The sequence below is a fragment of the Pongo pygmaeus genome, chromosome 21 (assembly GCF_028885625.2).
Source record: "Pongo pygmaeus isolate AG05252 chromosome 21, NHGRI_mPonPyg2-v2.0_pri, whole genome shotgun sequence".
NCBI lineage: Eukaryota > Metazoa > Chordata > Mammalia > Primates > Hominidae > Pongo > Pongo pygmaeus.
Genome location: NC_072394.2, coordinates 39,428,063 through 39,444,855, shown reverse-complemented (window position 1 = coordinate 39,444,855; position 16,793 = coordinate 39,428,063). Strand labels below are relative to the sequence as shown.

The following is a 16,793-nucleotide window of genomic DNA, read 5'->3' as shown; positions in this document are numbered from 1 at the left end:
AAAATTAGCTGGGCATGGTGGTGAGCACCTGTAATCCCAGCTGCTTAGGAGGCTGAGGCACAAGAATTGTTTGAACCCAGGAGGCGGAGGTTGCAGTGAGCCAAGATCACACCACTGCACTCCAGCCTGGGTGACAGGGTGAGACTCCATCTCAAGAAAAAAAAAAAAAAAAAAAAAAAAAACGCCAGGCACAGTGGCTCACGCCTGTAATCCCAGTACTTTGGGAGGCCGAGGCAGGTGGATCACAAGGTCAGGAGTTCAAGACCAGCCTGGCCAAGATGGTGAAACCCGTCTCTACTAAAACTACAAAAATTAGCCAGGCGCAGTGGCAGACACCTGTAATCCCAGCTACTCAGGAGGCTGAGGCAGGAGAATCGCTGGAACTCAGGCAGCAGAGGTTGCAGTGAGCCAAGACCCCGCCACTGCACTCCAGTCTGGGCAACAGAGCGAGACTCTATCTCAAAAAAAGAAACAAGGCCGGGCGCGGTGGCTCACGCCTGTAATCCCAGCGCTTTGGGAGGCCGAGGCGGGTGGATCATGGAGTCAGGAGATCGAGACCATCCTGGCTAACACGGTGAAACCCCGTCTCCACTAAAAATACAAAAAATTCTCCGGGCGTGGTGGTGGGCGCCTGTAGTCCCAGCTACTCCGGAGGCTGAGGCAGGAGAATGGCGTGAGCCCGGTGGGTGGAGCTTGCAGTGAGCGGAGATCACGCCGCTGCACTCCAGCCTGGGCAACAGAGCAAGACTCCGTCTGAAAAAAAACAACAACAACAAAAAAAGCCATTTTCTATATTTGTTGTACATGTTGTTTACCTATCCAGGGTGGTTTTTCTGTTCCTACAAAACCAGACATCAGAGGTTAGCTAGAAAGCTGTGGATCCCTTGCCTGTTTTGTGTTTTTTCTATGAGAAACTGTTAGCAAGTATCTGAGCTACAAGAGCAGTGAAGTTCTAGAGAGTAGAAGTAAGCAAAAGATAATAGATGATATCGTTTTCTGTTTTGTTTTCTTTTTGATAAGTATCTGCCAAAGAAACTTGAGGTGACTGAGAGTTCGCCACTTCCTGTATATATCGGTTTCAGATCAAATTCTGCTACACAATATCTTTCCTTCTTTTTTTTTTTTTTTTTTTTTGAGATACAGTCTCACTCTTGTCACCCAGGCTGGAGTGCAATGGTGCGATCTCGGCTCACTGCAACCTCCGCCTCCCAGGTTCAAGTGATTCTCCTGCCTCAGCCTCCCAAGTAGCTGGGATTACAGGCACCTGCCACCACGCCCAGCTAATGTTTGTATTTTTAGTAGAGACGGGGTTTTGCCATGTTGGCCAGGCTGGTCTTGAACTCCTGATCTCAGGGTGTTCCGCCCGCCTTGGCCTCCCAAAGTGCTGAGATTACAGGTGTCAGCCACTGCACCTGACCTTTTGTTTGTTTGTTTGTTTTGAGACCATGTCTTGCTCTGTCACCCAGGCTGGAGTACAGTGGCACAGTCACAGCTCTGCAGGCTTGACCTCCCAGGCCCAAGTAATTCTCGGCTCAGCCACGGCCTGGCTAATTTTTATATTTTTTTGTAGAGATGGGGTTTCACCATGTTGCCAAGGCCAGTCTTGAACTCCTGGGTTCAAGTGATCCATCTGCCTTGGCCTCCCAAAGTGCTGGGATTACAGGCATGAGTCACCGCACTCTGCCTTACATATGGTTATTAACTAGATATGTTTATTAGCAAGTAAGCAAACAACCATTGTTACAGATCCTGTACAGTGTTGGTGGCACAGGGCAGGGAGAATATCCAGTGATAATGAACTCAGGAATTCTGGCACTCAAAAAGAGAGAGTACAGTGGCTTACGTCTATAATCCCAGCATTTTAGGAGGCCAAGCCAGGAGGGTGGCTTGAACCCAGGAGTTCAAGACCATTGTGGGTAACATAGTGAGAGCCTATTGCTACAAGAGATTTTTAAAAATAGCCACACATGGTGGTGGGCTTCTGTAGTCCAAGCTACTTAGGAGGCTGAATTGGGAGGTTGGCTTGAGCCCAGGATGTCAAGGCTGCAATGAGCCATGATCTTGCCATTGTACTCCAGATAGAGCAAGACCCTGTCTCAAAAAAAAAAAGAGAGAGAGAGAGAGAGAGAAAATTATGTAGGAGGATATGCAATCAGACAAGTCTATATTCAGATAAGTCACCTTCCAGTTCTTAGAGCTATGGCTAGATGCTATGACCCAGATTTGGACACACCAAAGAACACCGACTTGGGAAGAACAGTTCTGGTTCTATAAACAAATTCACTATGGGTTGTAAAATAATTACTGTTTAAAAAGCACACACACAATTTATATATCCTATGCAGTAAGTTCATATATCTCAGTTCTATGTCTGACTACCACCCGTAGAAAAGATTTGCTCAAGAACAGGTGCCAAGATTTCAGATGCAGGATTCAGTCAACCTGAAGGCTAGCATCAAGCAAATACCGTGGATCAGAATTCAGGGCTGGACACAGGACTTCTCAGAGCTTTTAGCTTTAACGTTATTATCCCTTGGAGTAAAGTCGAGAGACTTCACTGGATCTTTCATCCCTTTCATGGCTATTGAGGGTAGTGTCTCAAATATTTTAACCAATCTGCTTATCTTAAATACTTTCTATTTCCTGAACATGAGCTCATTTTTAGCATTAGTAACACTTAATAAACATCCACTATTTTCATCAGTAAAAACCCATTTCTGGCTGTACATGGTGGCTCACACCTGTAATCCCAGCACTTTGGGAGACCAAGGCAGGCAGATCACTTGAGGTCAGTAGTTTGAGACCAGTCTTGCCGACATGGTGAAACCCCATCTTTACTAAAAATACAAAAATTAGCCAGACATGGTGGTGAGCACTTGTAATCCCTGCCACTTCGGAGGCTGAGGCAGGAGAATTGCTTGAACCCTAGGAGCTGAGGTTGCAGTGAGCTGAGATTGTGCCAATGCACTCCAGCCTAGGCAACAGAGCAAGACTCTTTCTCAAAAAAAAAAAAAAATTCTGACCTTGAGTATGTTAATGAGCAAAGCATTAGTCATTGATTGAGATATGCCTAACAGAAACTGCTGGAGTGGAGAATGAATTTCCTGATTAAAACACCAGCTCACTCCTCATGGGCTATGAATTCTTCAATGTCATGTTAGCAGACCACTCCAGAGTGGCAGTCTTGATTAGAATACTAGTGAGACCCAGGTTATAGCTTAACCTAAGTAACACAAACATACTTGTACTCAATACAAGTATGTATTGAGTATGTATACATTGAGTATGTATTAACTACAAGTATGTATTAACTACAATACACTTGTACTCAAGTGTATTGTAGTTAATTGAAAACTTTACATTACTTCCTTAGAAACTTGTTTTAAGGATTAAAAAGAATTATATTTAGGCTGGGTGTTGTGGCTCATGCCTGTAATCCCAGCACTTTGGAAGGCTGAGGCAGGAGGATCCCTTGAGCCCAGGAATTAAAAGACCAGCATGAGCAACACAGCAAGACCCCCGTCTGCAAAAAATGAAAATAAAAAATTAGCTGGGCATGGTGGCTCACACCTGTAGTCCCAACTACTTGGGAGGCTGAGGCAGGAAGATCACTTGAATCCAGGAATTTGAGATTGTAGTGCACTGTGATTGCAGCACTGCACTTCAGCCTGGGTGATAGAGCAAGATCTTGTCTCTAAAAATAAAAAAGATAATTATATGTATATGTATGTATGTGTGGGCATATACACACACACACAGTCATATGCCATATAATGATGTTTGAGTCAGTGATGGCCCACACATACAACAGTGGTCCTATAAGATTATAGTGCTGTATTTTTACTATACCTTTTCTATGTTTAGATATATTTAGATGCACAAATACTTGCCATTGTGATACAATCGCCTGTGGTATTCAGTACAGTAACATGCTGTACAGGTTTGTAACTTAGGAGCAATATACTATACCATCCAGCCTAGATGTTTAGTTGGCCATACAATCTAGGTTTGTGTAAGTATATTCTATAGTATTCTCATGACAAAATCATTTCAACAATGCATTTCTGAGAAGATAACCCATCATTATGCAATACACAACTATGTATACATATACGCATATATATAATATTTAATACAAGGCTTGTTCATAGTAAGACCTTAGTAATAGCTATTATTTATAAGCAGTATCAAATTTATTGTATTAATGAGTATGGCTTTAGCATTAGTCACACTTAATAAACGTTCACTATTTTCATCAGTAAAAACCCATTTCTGGCCGGACATGGTGGCTCACACCTGTAATCACAGCACTTTGGGAGACCAAGATGGGGTCTCACTGTGTTGCGCAGACTGGTCTCGAACTCTTGGGCTCAAGTGATCCTCCCACCTCAGCCTCCCAAAGCTCACAGGTGTGAGCCGCCACACCCGGCCGAGTATGTTTTTTTAAATGTCTTTTTTTTCTTTAGTTTTTTTTTAATTTTAGAGATGAGATCTTGCTCTGTTGCCCAGGCTGGAATGTAATGGGGCAATCATAGCTCACTGCAACCTTGATTTCCTGGGTTCAAGCAATCCTCTCATCTCAGCCTCCCAAGTAGCTAGGGCTAAAGGTGCATGCCACCACACCTAGTTTTTAAATTTCTTTAATTTTTAAAAAAATTTTTTATAAAGACAGGGTTTCACCACACCCAGCCTCCCAAAATTTTAAATGTTTGGTTCATTCAAGTAAAGTATAGCTCCTTACCTTATGTAAATATTAACAGCTGGAACTGGAATGATGCAGAAATATAGAGACATTATAGTCTCTGTCTCAAGAAATTTCTAATCCAAGGAGGACATTAAATAATTTTAGGCCAGGCGTGGTCGCTCATGTCTGTAATCCCAGCACTTTGGGAGGCCAAGGTGGGAGGATCACTTGAGCCCAAGAGTTAGAGGCCAGCCTAGAAAACATAGGGAGACCCTGTCTCTACAAAAAGTAAAAAAAAAATTAGCTCGGTGTGGCAGCATGCACCTGTAGTCCCAGCTGCTCAGGAGGCTGAGGCAAGAGTATCAAGAACCTTTCATAAAAACAAAACAAAAAGAAATAATTTTAATTGATCCATATAATGAGAATAACCTAGAAGAGCTGTTAACCAGCCAGTATCCTTTGAAACAGTGTTTCCCAGAGTGGTAGTATAAGTGTTTTGGGGGGTCCAGGTGCAGTGGCTCACGCCTGTAATGCCAGCACTTTGGGAGGCCAAGGCGGGTGGATCACCTGAGGTCAGGAGTTCGAGACCAGCCTGTCCAGCATGGCGAAACCCCATCTCTACTGAAAATACAAAAATTAGCCAGAAGTGGTGGCATGCTCCTGTAATCCCAGCTACCCAGGAGGCTGAGGCAGAAGAATCGCTGGATCCCAGCGGGCAGAGACTGCAGTGAGCCAAGATTGCGCCACTGCACTCCAGGCTGGGTGACAGAGCAAGACTCCATCTCAAAAAAAAAAAAAAAAGTGTTTTGGGGGAAGAGACACTATACATAAAAAATTAGGGAAGTATGGAATTAAAGTGAACATGAGAGTTATTTTTTTTCCCCAACTGCAGTACTTCTCAGAGCCTTATACTAACATGCATTTCTGAATTTCCAATATAATATACAGCATTTCCTCAACTTTATTTAACCGCATAGCTCCCCTCCCCTCCCACCCTAGTCAAGATCCTTTAGAAATAGCAGAAGTGAAAAAGACATCCAAATTAAGACTGAGATCCCCTGGGGCTGTTTGGTCTTTGAACCATGTTTGTGTTTTCTGGTTTTCCTAAGGTGAAGGCATTGATTCTACCCATGTTCTCAATGTTTGTAGGCCAGTGTATTGAGAATGAGAGCTTTTTTCATATATATGCTAAATTCTTTTTAATTGGTAGTGGTTTTCTTAGCTCTTCTAAACACATGGTTCTTGTGTGTACAAGTAAATGATAGTTTGTAATACTCTTCCTTCCCAAAAAAATAGTAGGACAAAGTTCTGCCTGGTTTCACAAGCTATCACAGAGTTGCACCATTAAGTAGGAAACTATGTTGGGGTAAGCTGTTATTTTACAATTGAGGGTGCTCAGTAGAACCTGAACACTGGTTCCTGATCAGGGTTCCTGTTATATGTGGTACAATAAGGCGCTTAGAACACCTGTCACCTGCCATGTATTTGCAGAGAAATAAATGTAATTCATTTTGCTTCTTCCTTAACCTCTTAGGATATGCTTTACCTTTTAGAATCTTTCCACCTTTCTCAAAGACACAAGAAGAATATCTGCAGGCCTTTTAGTTATCTGAAGCTGAGGTTTGCCACTGCCTCCCATACTGTAGAACTTAGCTAAACACCAGCCCAGGGCTGTTGCCCCTCTAAGAGCCACTAGTGACAGTGAGCTCAACAGCTATGGTTGTGAAAACATTCTTAAGTGGAATCTAGAGAAAAGAGCACCACCTTCAGTTCATATGTTTGCATTTCTCTAGATTTCAATTTGACTTACAAGTAATACAGATGGGTTTCTGAACCTTCTCTGAAAATATTAATTTCTCTGCATAAAGATTTGTGGGTTTTTTTTAATATTGTAGAAAGGTAATTTAAATCACCAACTTGTATATTAAAGTATGCTTTGTGGCTGGGCATGGTGGCTTACGCCTGTAATCCCAGCACTTTGAGAGGCTGAGGCTGGCGGATCACTTGAGCCCAGGAGTTGGAAACCATCCTGGGCAACATGGCAAAACCCCGTCTCTACTAAAAATAAAAAATGGCCAAGCATGGTGGCACGTGCCTGTAGTCCCAGCTACTCAGGAGGCTGAGGTGGGAGGATCACTTGAATCCAGGAGGTCAGGGCTGCAGTGAGCCAAGATTGCACTACTGCACTCTACCCTGGGTGACAAAGTGAGACCCTGTCTCAAAAAATAAAAAATAAAAAGTATGCTTTGTATCACAACATTGCATTCTTTTTAACAGACTTGGAAGATGCTACAAAAACACCTGACTGTTCCAGTGGACCAGTGAAAGAGGAAAGAGGTGATCTTATAAAATTTTACAATACAATATATGTAGGAAGAGTGAAGTCATTTGCACTGAAATATGACTTGTCGAATCAGGACCATATGGTATGTTTTATGTTTTACTACTTTATTATTATTTGCTGTCATAGTTGGATTACTATAAGTTTATTTTGCTAGATAAATGTGTCAAAGTAAAATTACTAGCAATCAGAGCATGACTAGTAACTTAATCAGTGATTAAGGCTATGGTACAACAGAGACCAGAGGAAATCATGGGATCTGTTGCCCAGGCTAGAGTGCAGTGGCGAGATCTTGGCTCACTGCAACCTTTGCTTCCAGGCCTCAAGTGATCCTCCCACCCCAGCCTCCCGAATAGCTGGTACGACAGCCGCGTGCCACCACGCCTGGCTAATTTTTTTGTATTTTTAGTAGATATGGGGTTTCACCATGTTGGCCAGGCTGGTCTTGAACTCCTGTACTCAAGCAATCTACCCACCTCAGCCTCCTAAAGTGATGGGATTGCAGGTGTGAACCATCACACCTGGCATGAATTTTATCTATACCATGATTATGTTGCTAGAAATTCCGTATACATATGGATAAGAACTTGATGGGAACATGAATATTAAAACAACTAATTTGTGGGGTTTTTTCTTTTTTTTTTTGAGACAGAGTCTCACCCTGTCACCCAGGCTGGAGTGCAATGGTGCGATCTCAGCTCAACTGCAACCTCTGCCTCCCAGGTTCAAGTGATTCTCCTGCCTCAGCCTCCCTAGTAGCTAGGATTACAGGAGCGTGTCACCACACCTGGCTGATTTTTTGTATCTTTAGTAGAGACAGGGTTTCACCATGTTGGCCAGGCTGGTCTCGAACTCCTGACCTTGTGATCCGCCCACCTCAGCCTCCCAGAGTGCTGGGATTACAGGCATGAGCCACTGCACCCAGCAAATTTGGTAAATTTTTCTGTTGTTATATTGTGAGATTAATGTTTTTCTCAAGTTAAAGACAAAAGGGGCCAGGTGTGGTGGCTCATGCCTGTAATCTCAGCACTTTGGGAGGCCAAGGCAGGTGGATCACCAGAGGTCAGGCGTTTGAGACCAGCCTGGCCAACATGGTGAAATCCCATCTCTACCAAAAATTAGCTGGGCATGGTGGCAGGTGCCTGTAATCCCAGCTACTCAGGAGGCTGAGGCAGGAGAATCACTTGAACCCAGAAAGCGGAGGTTGCAGTGAGCAGAGATCGCGCCACTGCACTCCAGCCTGGGCGACAAGAGGGAAACTCTGTCTCAAAAAAAAAGACAAAAGAGGTCAGGCGCTGCGGCTCATGCCTGTAATCCCAGCACTTTGGGAGGCTGAGGCAGGTGGATCACCTGAGGTCAGGAGTTCGAGACCAGCCTGGCCAATGTGGTGAAACCCCATCTCTACTAAAAATACAAAAATTAGCCAGGCATGGTGGTGGGCACCCATAATCCCAGCTACTTGAGAGACTGAGACAGGAGAATTGCTTGAACCTGAGAGGCAGAGTTGCAGTGAGGCAAGATTGAACCATTGCACTCCAGCCTGGACAACAGAGCAAGACTCCATCTCAAAAAAAAAAAAAAAAAAAAAAAAAGACAAAAGAAAGTAGATAGGCCTGGATCATTAATAGAGGCACCACTAAGAAATTTTTATGCAGACCCTAGTTTTGGCAGTCGCAGCAGGCCTGAGAAAGTGTTGCCAGTGTGTAAGCTGAGGTTGCTTCCCTGAAGACAAGACTTTAGCTCTAAGAGAGACCAGCCAGGCGCCTACCAAGCCTGTAATCCCAGCGCTTTGGGAAGCTAAGCCTGGAGGATTGCTTGAGCCCAGGAATTTAAGACCAGCCTAGAAACACAGGAAGACCCTGTCTCTTAAAAAAAAAAAACTAAAAATTAGCCGTGTAGTGGCTGGTACACACCTTTAGTCCCAACTACTCAGCAAGCTAAGGTAGGAGGATCGCTTGGGCCCAGGAGGTCAAGGTTGCAATGAGCCACAATCGCACCACCACACTCCAGTCTGGGCAACAAAGCAAGACCCTGCCTCAAAAAAAAAAAAGAAAAAGAAAAGAAGGCCCTAGCAGAAGCTGCAGCCAGACAGCCAATAGCTGTTTCTATGTATCTGTGTGCATCTGTAGATTTCTGTTCTTCCTCTTTTCATGGAATATGGTCTATGACTATCCTCAGAGGTCATAACTGTTCATCCTGCTCCAGTTTCACTTCCCCTCTGTCATGTGCTATACTCTGAATATCTCTACCATCTTAATTTATTTCCATTATACAGGATATTAAAGAAAAATGAAATCCTTGCTTATCCAACTTATTTCTAAATCTTTTCCATTTCCATATGAAGTCTTTCCCATTTCGTTAACAGATTTTTTTCATGTTGGAATCATCCTGCTGGCTTATAGAATTCTCTGCCTCTTTTATTCTCTCTGCTACTGCTTTGATTGTGAGGAGGTATGTGTGTAGAGAGAGATTGTTACAGCAAGTGTTAGATTGGTTACAGCAAGTGTTAGAAGATTGTCCCTACTTTTTTTTTTTTTTTTTTTTTTTTTGAGAAGGAGTCTCGCTCTGTTGCCCAGGCTGGAGTGCAGTGGCACAATCTCGGCTCACTGCAGCCTCTGCCTCCTGGGTTCAGGTAATTCTGTGCCTCAGCCTCCTGAGTAGCTGGCATTACGGGTGCCTGCCACCATGCCCAGCTGATTTTCGTATTTTTAGTAGAGATGGAGTTTCACCATCTTGGCCAGGCTGGTCTTGAACTCCTGACCTTATGATCCACCTGCCTCGGCCTCCCAAAGTGTTGGGATTACAGGCGTGAGCCACCGCGCCTGGCCTGTCCTTACTTTTTAAGCATGAATATGAGGTTCTTATGCTCGTGGCTTAACTCCTGGTGTCTTGTCCAGAATTTTTTCTTTTCTTTTGAGACAGAGTCTCACTCTGTCACCCAGGGAGGAGTGCAGTGACATAATCTCGGCTCACTGCAACCTCTGCCCCCTGGGTTCAAACAACTGTCATGCTCAGCCTCCCGAGTGGCTGGGACTACAGGTGCACACCACCACACCTGGCTAATTTTTATATTTTTAGGAGCTACTCAGGAGGCTGAAGTGGGGTTTCACCACATTGGCCAGGCTGGTCTCCAATTCCTGGCCTCGAGTGATCCGAGCACCTTGGCCTCCCAAAGCGCTGGGATTATAGGAGTGAGCCACTGTACCCGGCCCCAGAATTCTTTTTTTTTTTTTTTTTTTTGAGGCAGAGTCTTGCTCTGTCACCCAGGATAGAGTGCAGTGGCACAATCTGGGCTCACAGCAACACCTCTGCCTCCTGGGTTCAAGCAATTCTAGTGCCTCAGCCTCCCAAATAGCTCGGATTACAGGCATGTGCCACCACGCCCAGCTAATTTTTGCATTTTTAGTGGAGACGGAGTTTCATCATGTTGGCCAAGCTGGTCTCAAACTCCTGACCTCAGGTGATCCGCCCATCTCAGCCTCCCAAAGTGCTGGCATTACAGGTGTGAGCCGCTGTGCCTGGCCAGAAATCTTAATACTAATTATAGGACTTCCTGAAAGATCCAGGAAAATAGGCCAGGCATAGTGGCTCACACCTGTAATCCCAGCACTTTGGGAGGCCAAGGTGGGTGGATCACCTGAGGTCAGGAGTTCGAGACCAGTCTGGCCAACATGGTCATCTCTATTAAAAATACAAAATTAGTTGGGCATGGTGGCACATGCCTGTAATCCCAGCTACTTGGGAGACTGAGGGAGGAGAATTGCTTGAACCTGGGAGGCAGAGGTTGCGGTGAGCCTAGATCGTGCCATCGCACTCCAGCCTGGGCAACAAAAGCAAGAGATCATCCCAAAAAAAAAAAAAAAGATCCAGGAAAATAAATTCTAGTTTATCTATTGTTGTTAAAAAAAAAAAAAGAAGTAATGGATCATTTTTTTTTTTGCTTTTCTCAACCATAAATGAGCTTTTACAGTATAACTGATTTCTAACTAGAAGATACCATAAGAATAAAAATATGGGATTCAAAAACAAAGAAAAACTTTTATCTAAAAAATTTGACTTTTGGGTTATTTTAGATGGATGCTCCGCCACTCTCTCCTTTTCCACATATTAAACAACAGCCAGGCTCACCACGCCGCATTTCCCAGCAGCACTCCATTTATATTTCCCCGCACAAGAATGGGTCAGGCCTTACACCAAGAAGCGCTCTGCTGTACAAGTTCAATGGCAGTCCTTCTAAGGTAAGGTGAATAGGCTAAAAGTTGGATTTCAGATTAACAGTCAGTAACTGTTAATCATGCCTCTTTTTTCTTTGGCCAAGTTACTACTATACTAATAAAATATGAAATGTTAACTATGGCATGTCTCCTCTCATCAAGAGCAGTATATTCAGTTTGAGGTAGTTTAATCCATTATTATTGACATGGTATTTGTGGAGTTCACTTTGAAAGTCCAGCATGTTTTCCTGTTCAAGCAAGATCTTGAGAAGGGACCAGTAAGGCAACACCTGCAAGTGGTCAGACGTGGGGGATGTCAAGTTGAAAGAAAGGCATTGGAAGTGAAAGTGCATTTGGTAGATGGCACCCAGGATAGGAAGATGTCTGAAAACACAAGCCTCCTCTTATGTACATAGACAACTCTGTGATCATCTCCATCCTTATCCTTGTTCAGTGGTGAAGATATTGTATGGACATGATTGCTGTTTTCAGATACTTCATGGACTATGAAGCAGATATGTTCAGTATGTCTCCAGAAATCAGAATCAGTACAAACTGAAAGAAATTGTAGTGGGGCAGATTATAACTCAGTCCAGATTCAGTGGCTCCTTCTTATTACTTTCCTATTCAGTTATACAGATAACTACAGAGTTCCTACTATACTTGACAAAGTTGGCTAAGATAATATACCTGACTGGACACAGTGGCTCAAGCCTGTAATCCTAGCACTTTGGGAGGCCAAGGCAGGCAGATTGCCTGAGCTCAGGAGTTCAAGACCAGCCTGGGCAACATGGCGAAACCCCGTCTCTACTAAAAATACAAAAAATTAGCCAGGCATGATGGTGCGCACCTGTAATCGCAGCTACTCTGCTCTGAAGGCTGAGGCAGGAGAATCACTTGAACCCAGGAGGCAGAGGTTGCAGTGAGCCAAGATCACCCCTTTGCATTCCAGCCTGGGCGACAGAACGAGACTCTGTCTCAAAAAAAAAAAAAAAATGTTGAAAATCATTACTCTAAGGAAGAGGATCTCAAACTGTAGGGAGCTTTAAAATCATTGGGAGGGCTTGTTAAAACAGATTAGGGCCAGGTGCGGTGGCTCACGCCTGTAATCCCAGCACTTTGGGAGGCCGAGGCAGGCAGATCACGAGATCAGGATTTCAAGACCAGCCTGGCCAACATGACGAAACCCCATCTCTAAAAATACAAAAATTAGCCAGGCATGGTGGTGGGCACCTGTAATCCCAGCTACTCAGGAGGCTGAGGCAGGAGAATCACTTGAACCCAGGAGGCAGAGTTTGCAGTGAGCCGAGATCGTGCCATTGCACTCCAGCCTAGGTGACAAGAGCAAGACTTCGTCTCAAAAAAAAAAAAAAAAACAAAAAACAAGAAAACAGATAAGGCCAGGCACGGTGGCGCACACCTGTAATTCTAGCACTTTGGGAGGCCGAGGTGGGGGGATCACTTGAGGCCAGGGGTTCAAGACCAGCCTGGCCAACATGGCAAAACCCTGTCTCTACTAAAAAGACAAAAAAATAGCCAGGCATGGTGGCAAGTGCGTGTAGTCCCAGCTAGGGAGGCTGAGGCAGGAGAATAGCTTGAGCCCAGGAGGCAGAGCTGGCAGTGAGCCAAGATCATGCCCTGTACTCCAGCCTGGGCAACAGAGAGAGATCCTGTCTCAAAAAATAAAAAATTCTAGATGCTTCTGCTTCTGGTCTGGGTACTACACATCGAGAGCTACTGTTATACAGTAAATTCAGTTGTTTTGGTTTGGTTTGGTTTGGTTTTTGAGGCAGGGTCTCACTCTGTTTCCCAGGCACGATCACTGCTCACTGCAGCCTCAACCTCCCCAGGCTCAGGTGATGCTCCTTAACCTCCCGAGTAGCTGAGCCTACAGGCACAAGCCACCACACCTGGCTAATTTTTGTATTTTTTGTAGAGACCAGTTTTGCCATGTTGCCCAGACTGGTCTGAAACTCCTGGGCTCAAGAGATTGAACCATCTTGGCCTCCCAAAGTGCTGGTATTACAGGCCACCACACCTGGCCTTAAATCTAATTTTTAAACCACCTGAAAAGATTAGTTCAAGCCATCCCTTATTAGGTTGTTCTAAGTTTTAAAAAGAATCCTTATCCCAGTGTTAAGATATGGATAGAGGATAGAGCACAGGAAAAAACAATTAGCTTGGTTGTTTGCTGCCATTTCCCCTCTCTCTCTTTTACTCACACACGTTCTCTATTTCTGCACAGAGTTTGAAAGATATCAACAACATGATAAGGCAAGGTGAGCAGAGAACCAAGAAGCGAGTAATAGCCATCGATAGTGATGCAGAATCCCCTGCCAAACGCATCTGTCAAGAAAATGATGATGTTTTACTGAAACGACTACAGGATGTTGTCAGTGAAAGAGCAAATCATTAATGTTGTTCTTGTTTCTATGATAAAAGCACTTTCAGATTGTTCTGCAGAAAGTTGGAGCTCTGTCCTTCAAACCTTTTAGACCTATAGATGATAAATATCACTGGGTTATAAGAAAAAATTGCACAAAAATTATGTGCTTTTTAAAATATTTATCCAAAATGTAGTTGACAGAGATGTGTTTTGAGTTGGATTGGAAAGGAATATTTTAAGTGCCTTTTAAAAATAGTAATAGTCCGGCCAGGCGCAGTGGCTCATGCCTGTAATCCCAGGACTTTGGGAGGCCAAGGTGGGCAGATCACCGGAGGTCAGGAGTTCGAGACCAGCCTGACCAACATGGAGAAACCCCATCTCTACTAAAAATACAAAATTAGCCGTGTGTGGTGGCGCATGCCTGTAATCCCAGCTACTTGGGAGGCTGAGGCAGAATTGCTTGAACCCAGGAAGCGGAGGTTGTGGTGAGCCGAGGTTGCGCCACTGCACTCCAGCCTGGGCAACAAGAGTAAAACTCCATCTCAAAAAAATATATATATTAATAGGGATTTTTTTTTTTTTAATGTTTGCTCCTTGAGTTAGTTTTCAAGATGAAATAAGGAGAAACCCCATAACTTTTTAGCTCTCTTTTAAAAATAAATGTCTCCTTATGTGTTTTGTAATATGAGGATAAATAATCTACTTTTGGTAAGCATGCTTTGAGATATTTGTATTCTCAATTTAATATTGAAGGAAGGGGTTGGTTCCCATAGTACCTGGCCAGAGGGTTATGTACCAGCCTGTCTCTGGCCCACTGTGGTAATTCCACATCCAGGTGCCACCGCCATTCAGAGTTGTCTCACCCCTTCTCATGCCTTTTCTCTCCTTGAGCTTTATAAACAGATTTGTACCTGAGCCTCAGTGCTACACTCATCCTTGCTTTCCAGCCCTAAGCCATCTCAGCCTGATGTCACAACCCAATAAATGGGGCACTTTCTTCTTTTGTAAACTATTATCATTTTGGTTTCTGTGACATTAACTTAATTATATATGATCGTATTAACTCATGTAGTTCTCAAAATAGGCAGCTGCTTCTCAAGCCAGTAAAATAAAATTCAGTTAGTTATTAAAAACTAAATTCCTATTAGTAAGGTAACACCATGATTATGTGTGATATACTGTTTTTGAGATCATAGTATCAGTCATTCTCAATTTCTAATTGAGTCCCTAAGAATATTTTAAACCTTTTAAAAACCACATAAATATCATCTCATGCCTCATAATTCTAATATATTTAATACATCAGTAAAATAGCTGCTTATTACTTCCCCCACTTTGTTCTCAGTATTGTTAGTGCATCATGAGTTTCCTGCTAGTGTTTGACCACTGGGTACTCCTGAAGATGTTTTTCAGTATTAGGGATGCTTTTCAGTACTAGGGATGCTTTTTTCAGTGCTAGGGATGCTTTCCAAAATATCACCTCTTTAACATTTGCTTTTTCTAGTGTGTGTCTGGAATCCAAAGGACATGAATAAGCCACTCATAATTAATTTTGAGAAGTTTTATCAAATGTTTATGTTTCTAACTGCAAACCTTAATTTTGGAAAGGCACAATGTTTAACTCACCTATGTTTAACCATGGCTAATTTAAAATAGTCTAAGATTTGGCTGTCACTAATTAGTATTCTCAAGAATTTCATTTTTCAGTTTTAAGAAGAAAAGGGATTTTGGTTACATTTTGCTTGTAAATGAAAATTACATCCTCATTCTTTGTGTAGTATCTACACATTGTTATAAGCCAAAAAACAAAGTCTGTCTGGAATCCTTGTACATATTTGTATGTTGCTATAATTGTTATTTTTATCTTCATTATTGTACAAAATATAAATGAGCATTTGTATATTGACTGTATAAGAAACCATGGGCCAGGTGCTGTGGCTCATGCCTGTAATCCCAACACTTTGGGAGGCCGAGGCAGGAGGATTGCTTCAGTCCAGGAGTTCAAGACTAACCTGGGCAACATAGCCCTCATCTCTACAAAAAATAAAAAAATTAGTTGGGTGTGATGGCATGTGCCTGTAGTCCCAGCTACTCAGGAGACCGACATGAGAGGATCACTTGAGGCTGGGGGATTCTGAGGCTGCAGTGAGCTGTGATTGTATCAATACACTCCATCCTAGGTGAGAGGGCAAGACCCTTTCTCAGAAAGAGAAAAAAGGAAATTCTGGACATGTTTTTATCAGTTTTCAGGACTTGGTGTCAATGTACATAAAATGGCTAATAAAAATTGGAATTGAGATTATTGAAAAAAAACTCTTCTCTGTATGACTGGAAGCAGTTGCACAGCCATCTAAAATCTGTCTGTTTTAATATCTACTTTGTGTCTTTAAAATTCCTAAAACTTAAAAGTTAATGTTCCTGTGGTTTCCAGGGTCTAGGGGAAAAATGAAAAATAACTGCTTAATGGATACAGAGTTTTTTTGGGGGGAGTGATGAAACTATTTTGGAACTTGATAGAGGTGGTGTAGTTGCATAACATTGTGAATTTACTAAATGCCACTGTATTGTACATTTTAAAATGGTTAATTTTGTGTTATGTAGATTTCACCTTAAATTTTTTTTTAAGTCTTAGATACTGTATTAGTCCATTTTCACACTGCTGATAAAGAAATGCCCGACCGAGACTGGGAAGAAAAAGAGGTTTAATGGACTTACAGTTCCACATGGCTGGGGAGGCCTCACAATCATGGCGAAAGGCAAGGAGGAGCAAGTCACATCTTACGTGGATGGTGGCAGGCAAAGAGAGCTTGTGCAGGGAAACTCTTGTTTTTTGTTTGCTTGTTTGTTTTTGAGACAGAGTCTCGCACTGTCACCAGGCTGGAGTGCAGTGGTGGGATCTTGGCTCACTGCAACCTCTGCCTCCCGGGTTCAAGTGATTCTCCTGCCTCAGCCTCCCAGGTAGCTGGGACTCAGGCACGTGCCACCACGCCCAGCTAATTTTTGTATTTTTGTAGAGATGGCGTTTCACCATGTTGGCCAGGATGGTCTTGATCTCTTGACCTCATGATCTGCCTGCCTCAGCTTCCCAAAGTGCTGGGATTACAGGCGTGAGCCACCATGCCCAGTGGAAACTCCCGTTTTTAAAAGAATCAGATCTCGTGAGACACA

At 43.2% G+C, this 16,793-nt stretch overlaps 1 protein-coding gene across 2 annotated transcripts in view; it reads left to right on the top strand.

The window, feature by feature from the left end:
- Positions 1–15,938, top strand: part of RBL1 (RB transcriptional corepressor like 1) — a 93,897-nt gene extending 77,959 nt beyond the window's left edge. For both annotated transcript variants that reach the window (XM_054467759.1, XM_063659446.1), the window contains 3 exons: positions 6,962–7,110; positions 11,099–11,263; positions 13,485–15,938. In XM_054467759.1, coding sequence (XP_054323734.1) covers positions 6,962–7,110; positions 11,099–11,263; positions 13,485–13,655 — 485 coding nt within the window. In that variant the 3' untranslated portion in view covers positions 13,656–15,938. The remainder of the gene's footprint in view (positions 1–6,961; positions 7,111–11,098; positions 11,264–13,484) is intronic.
- The last annotated feature ends 855 nt before the right edge of the window (positions 15,939–16,793 follow it).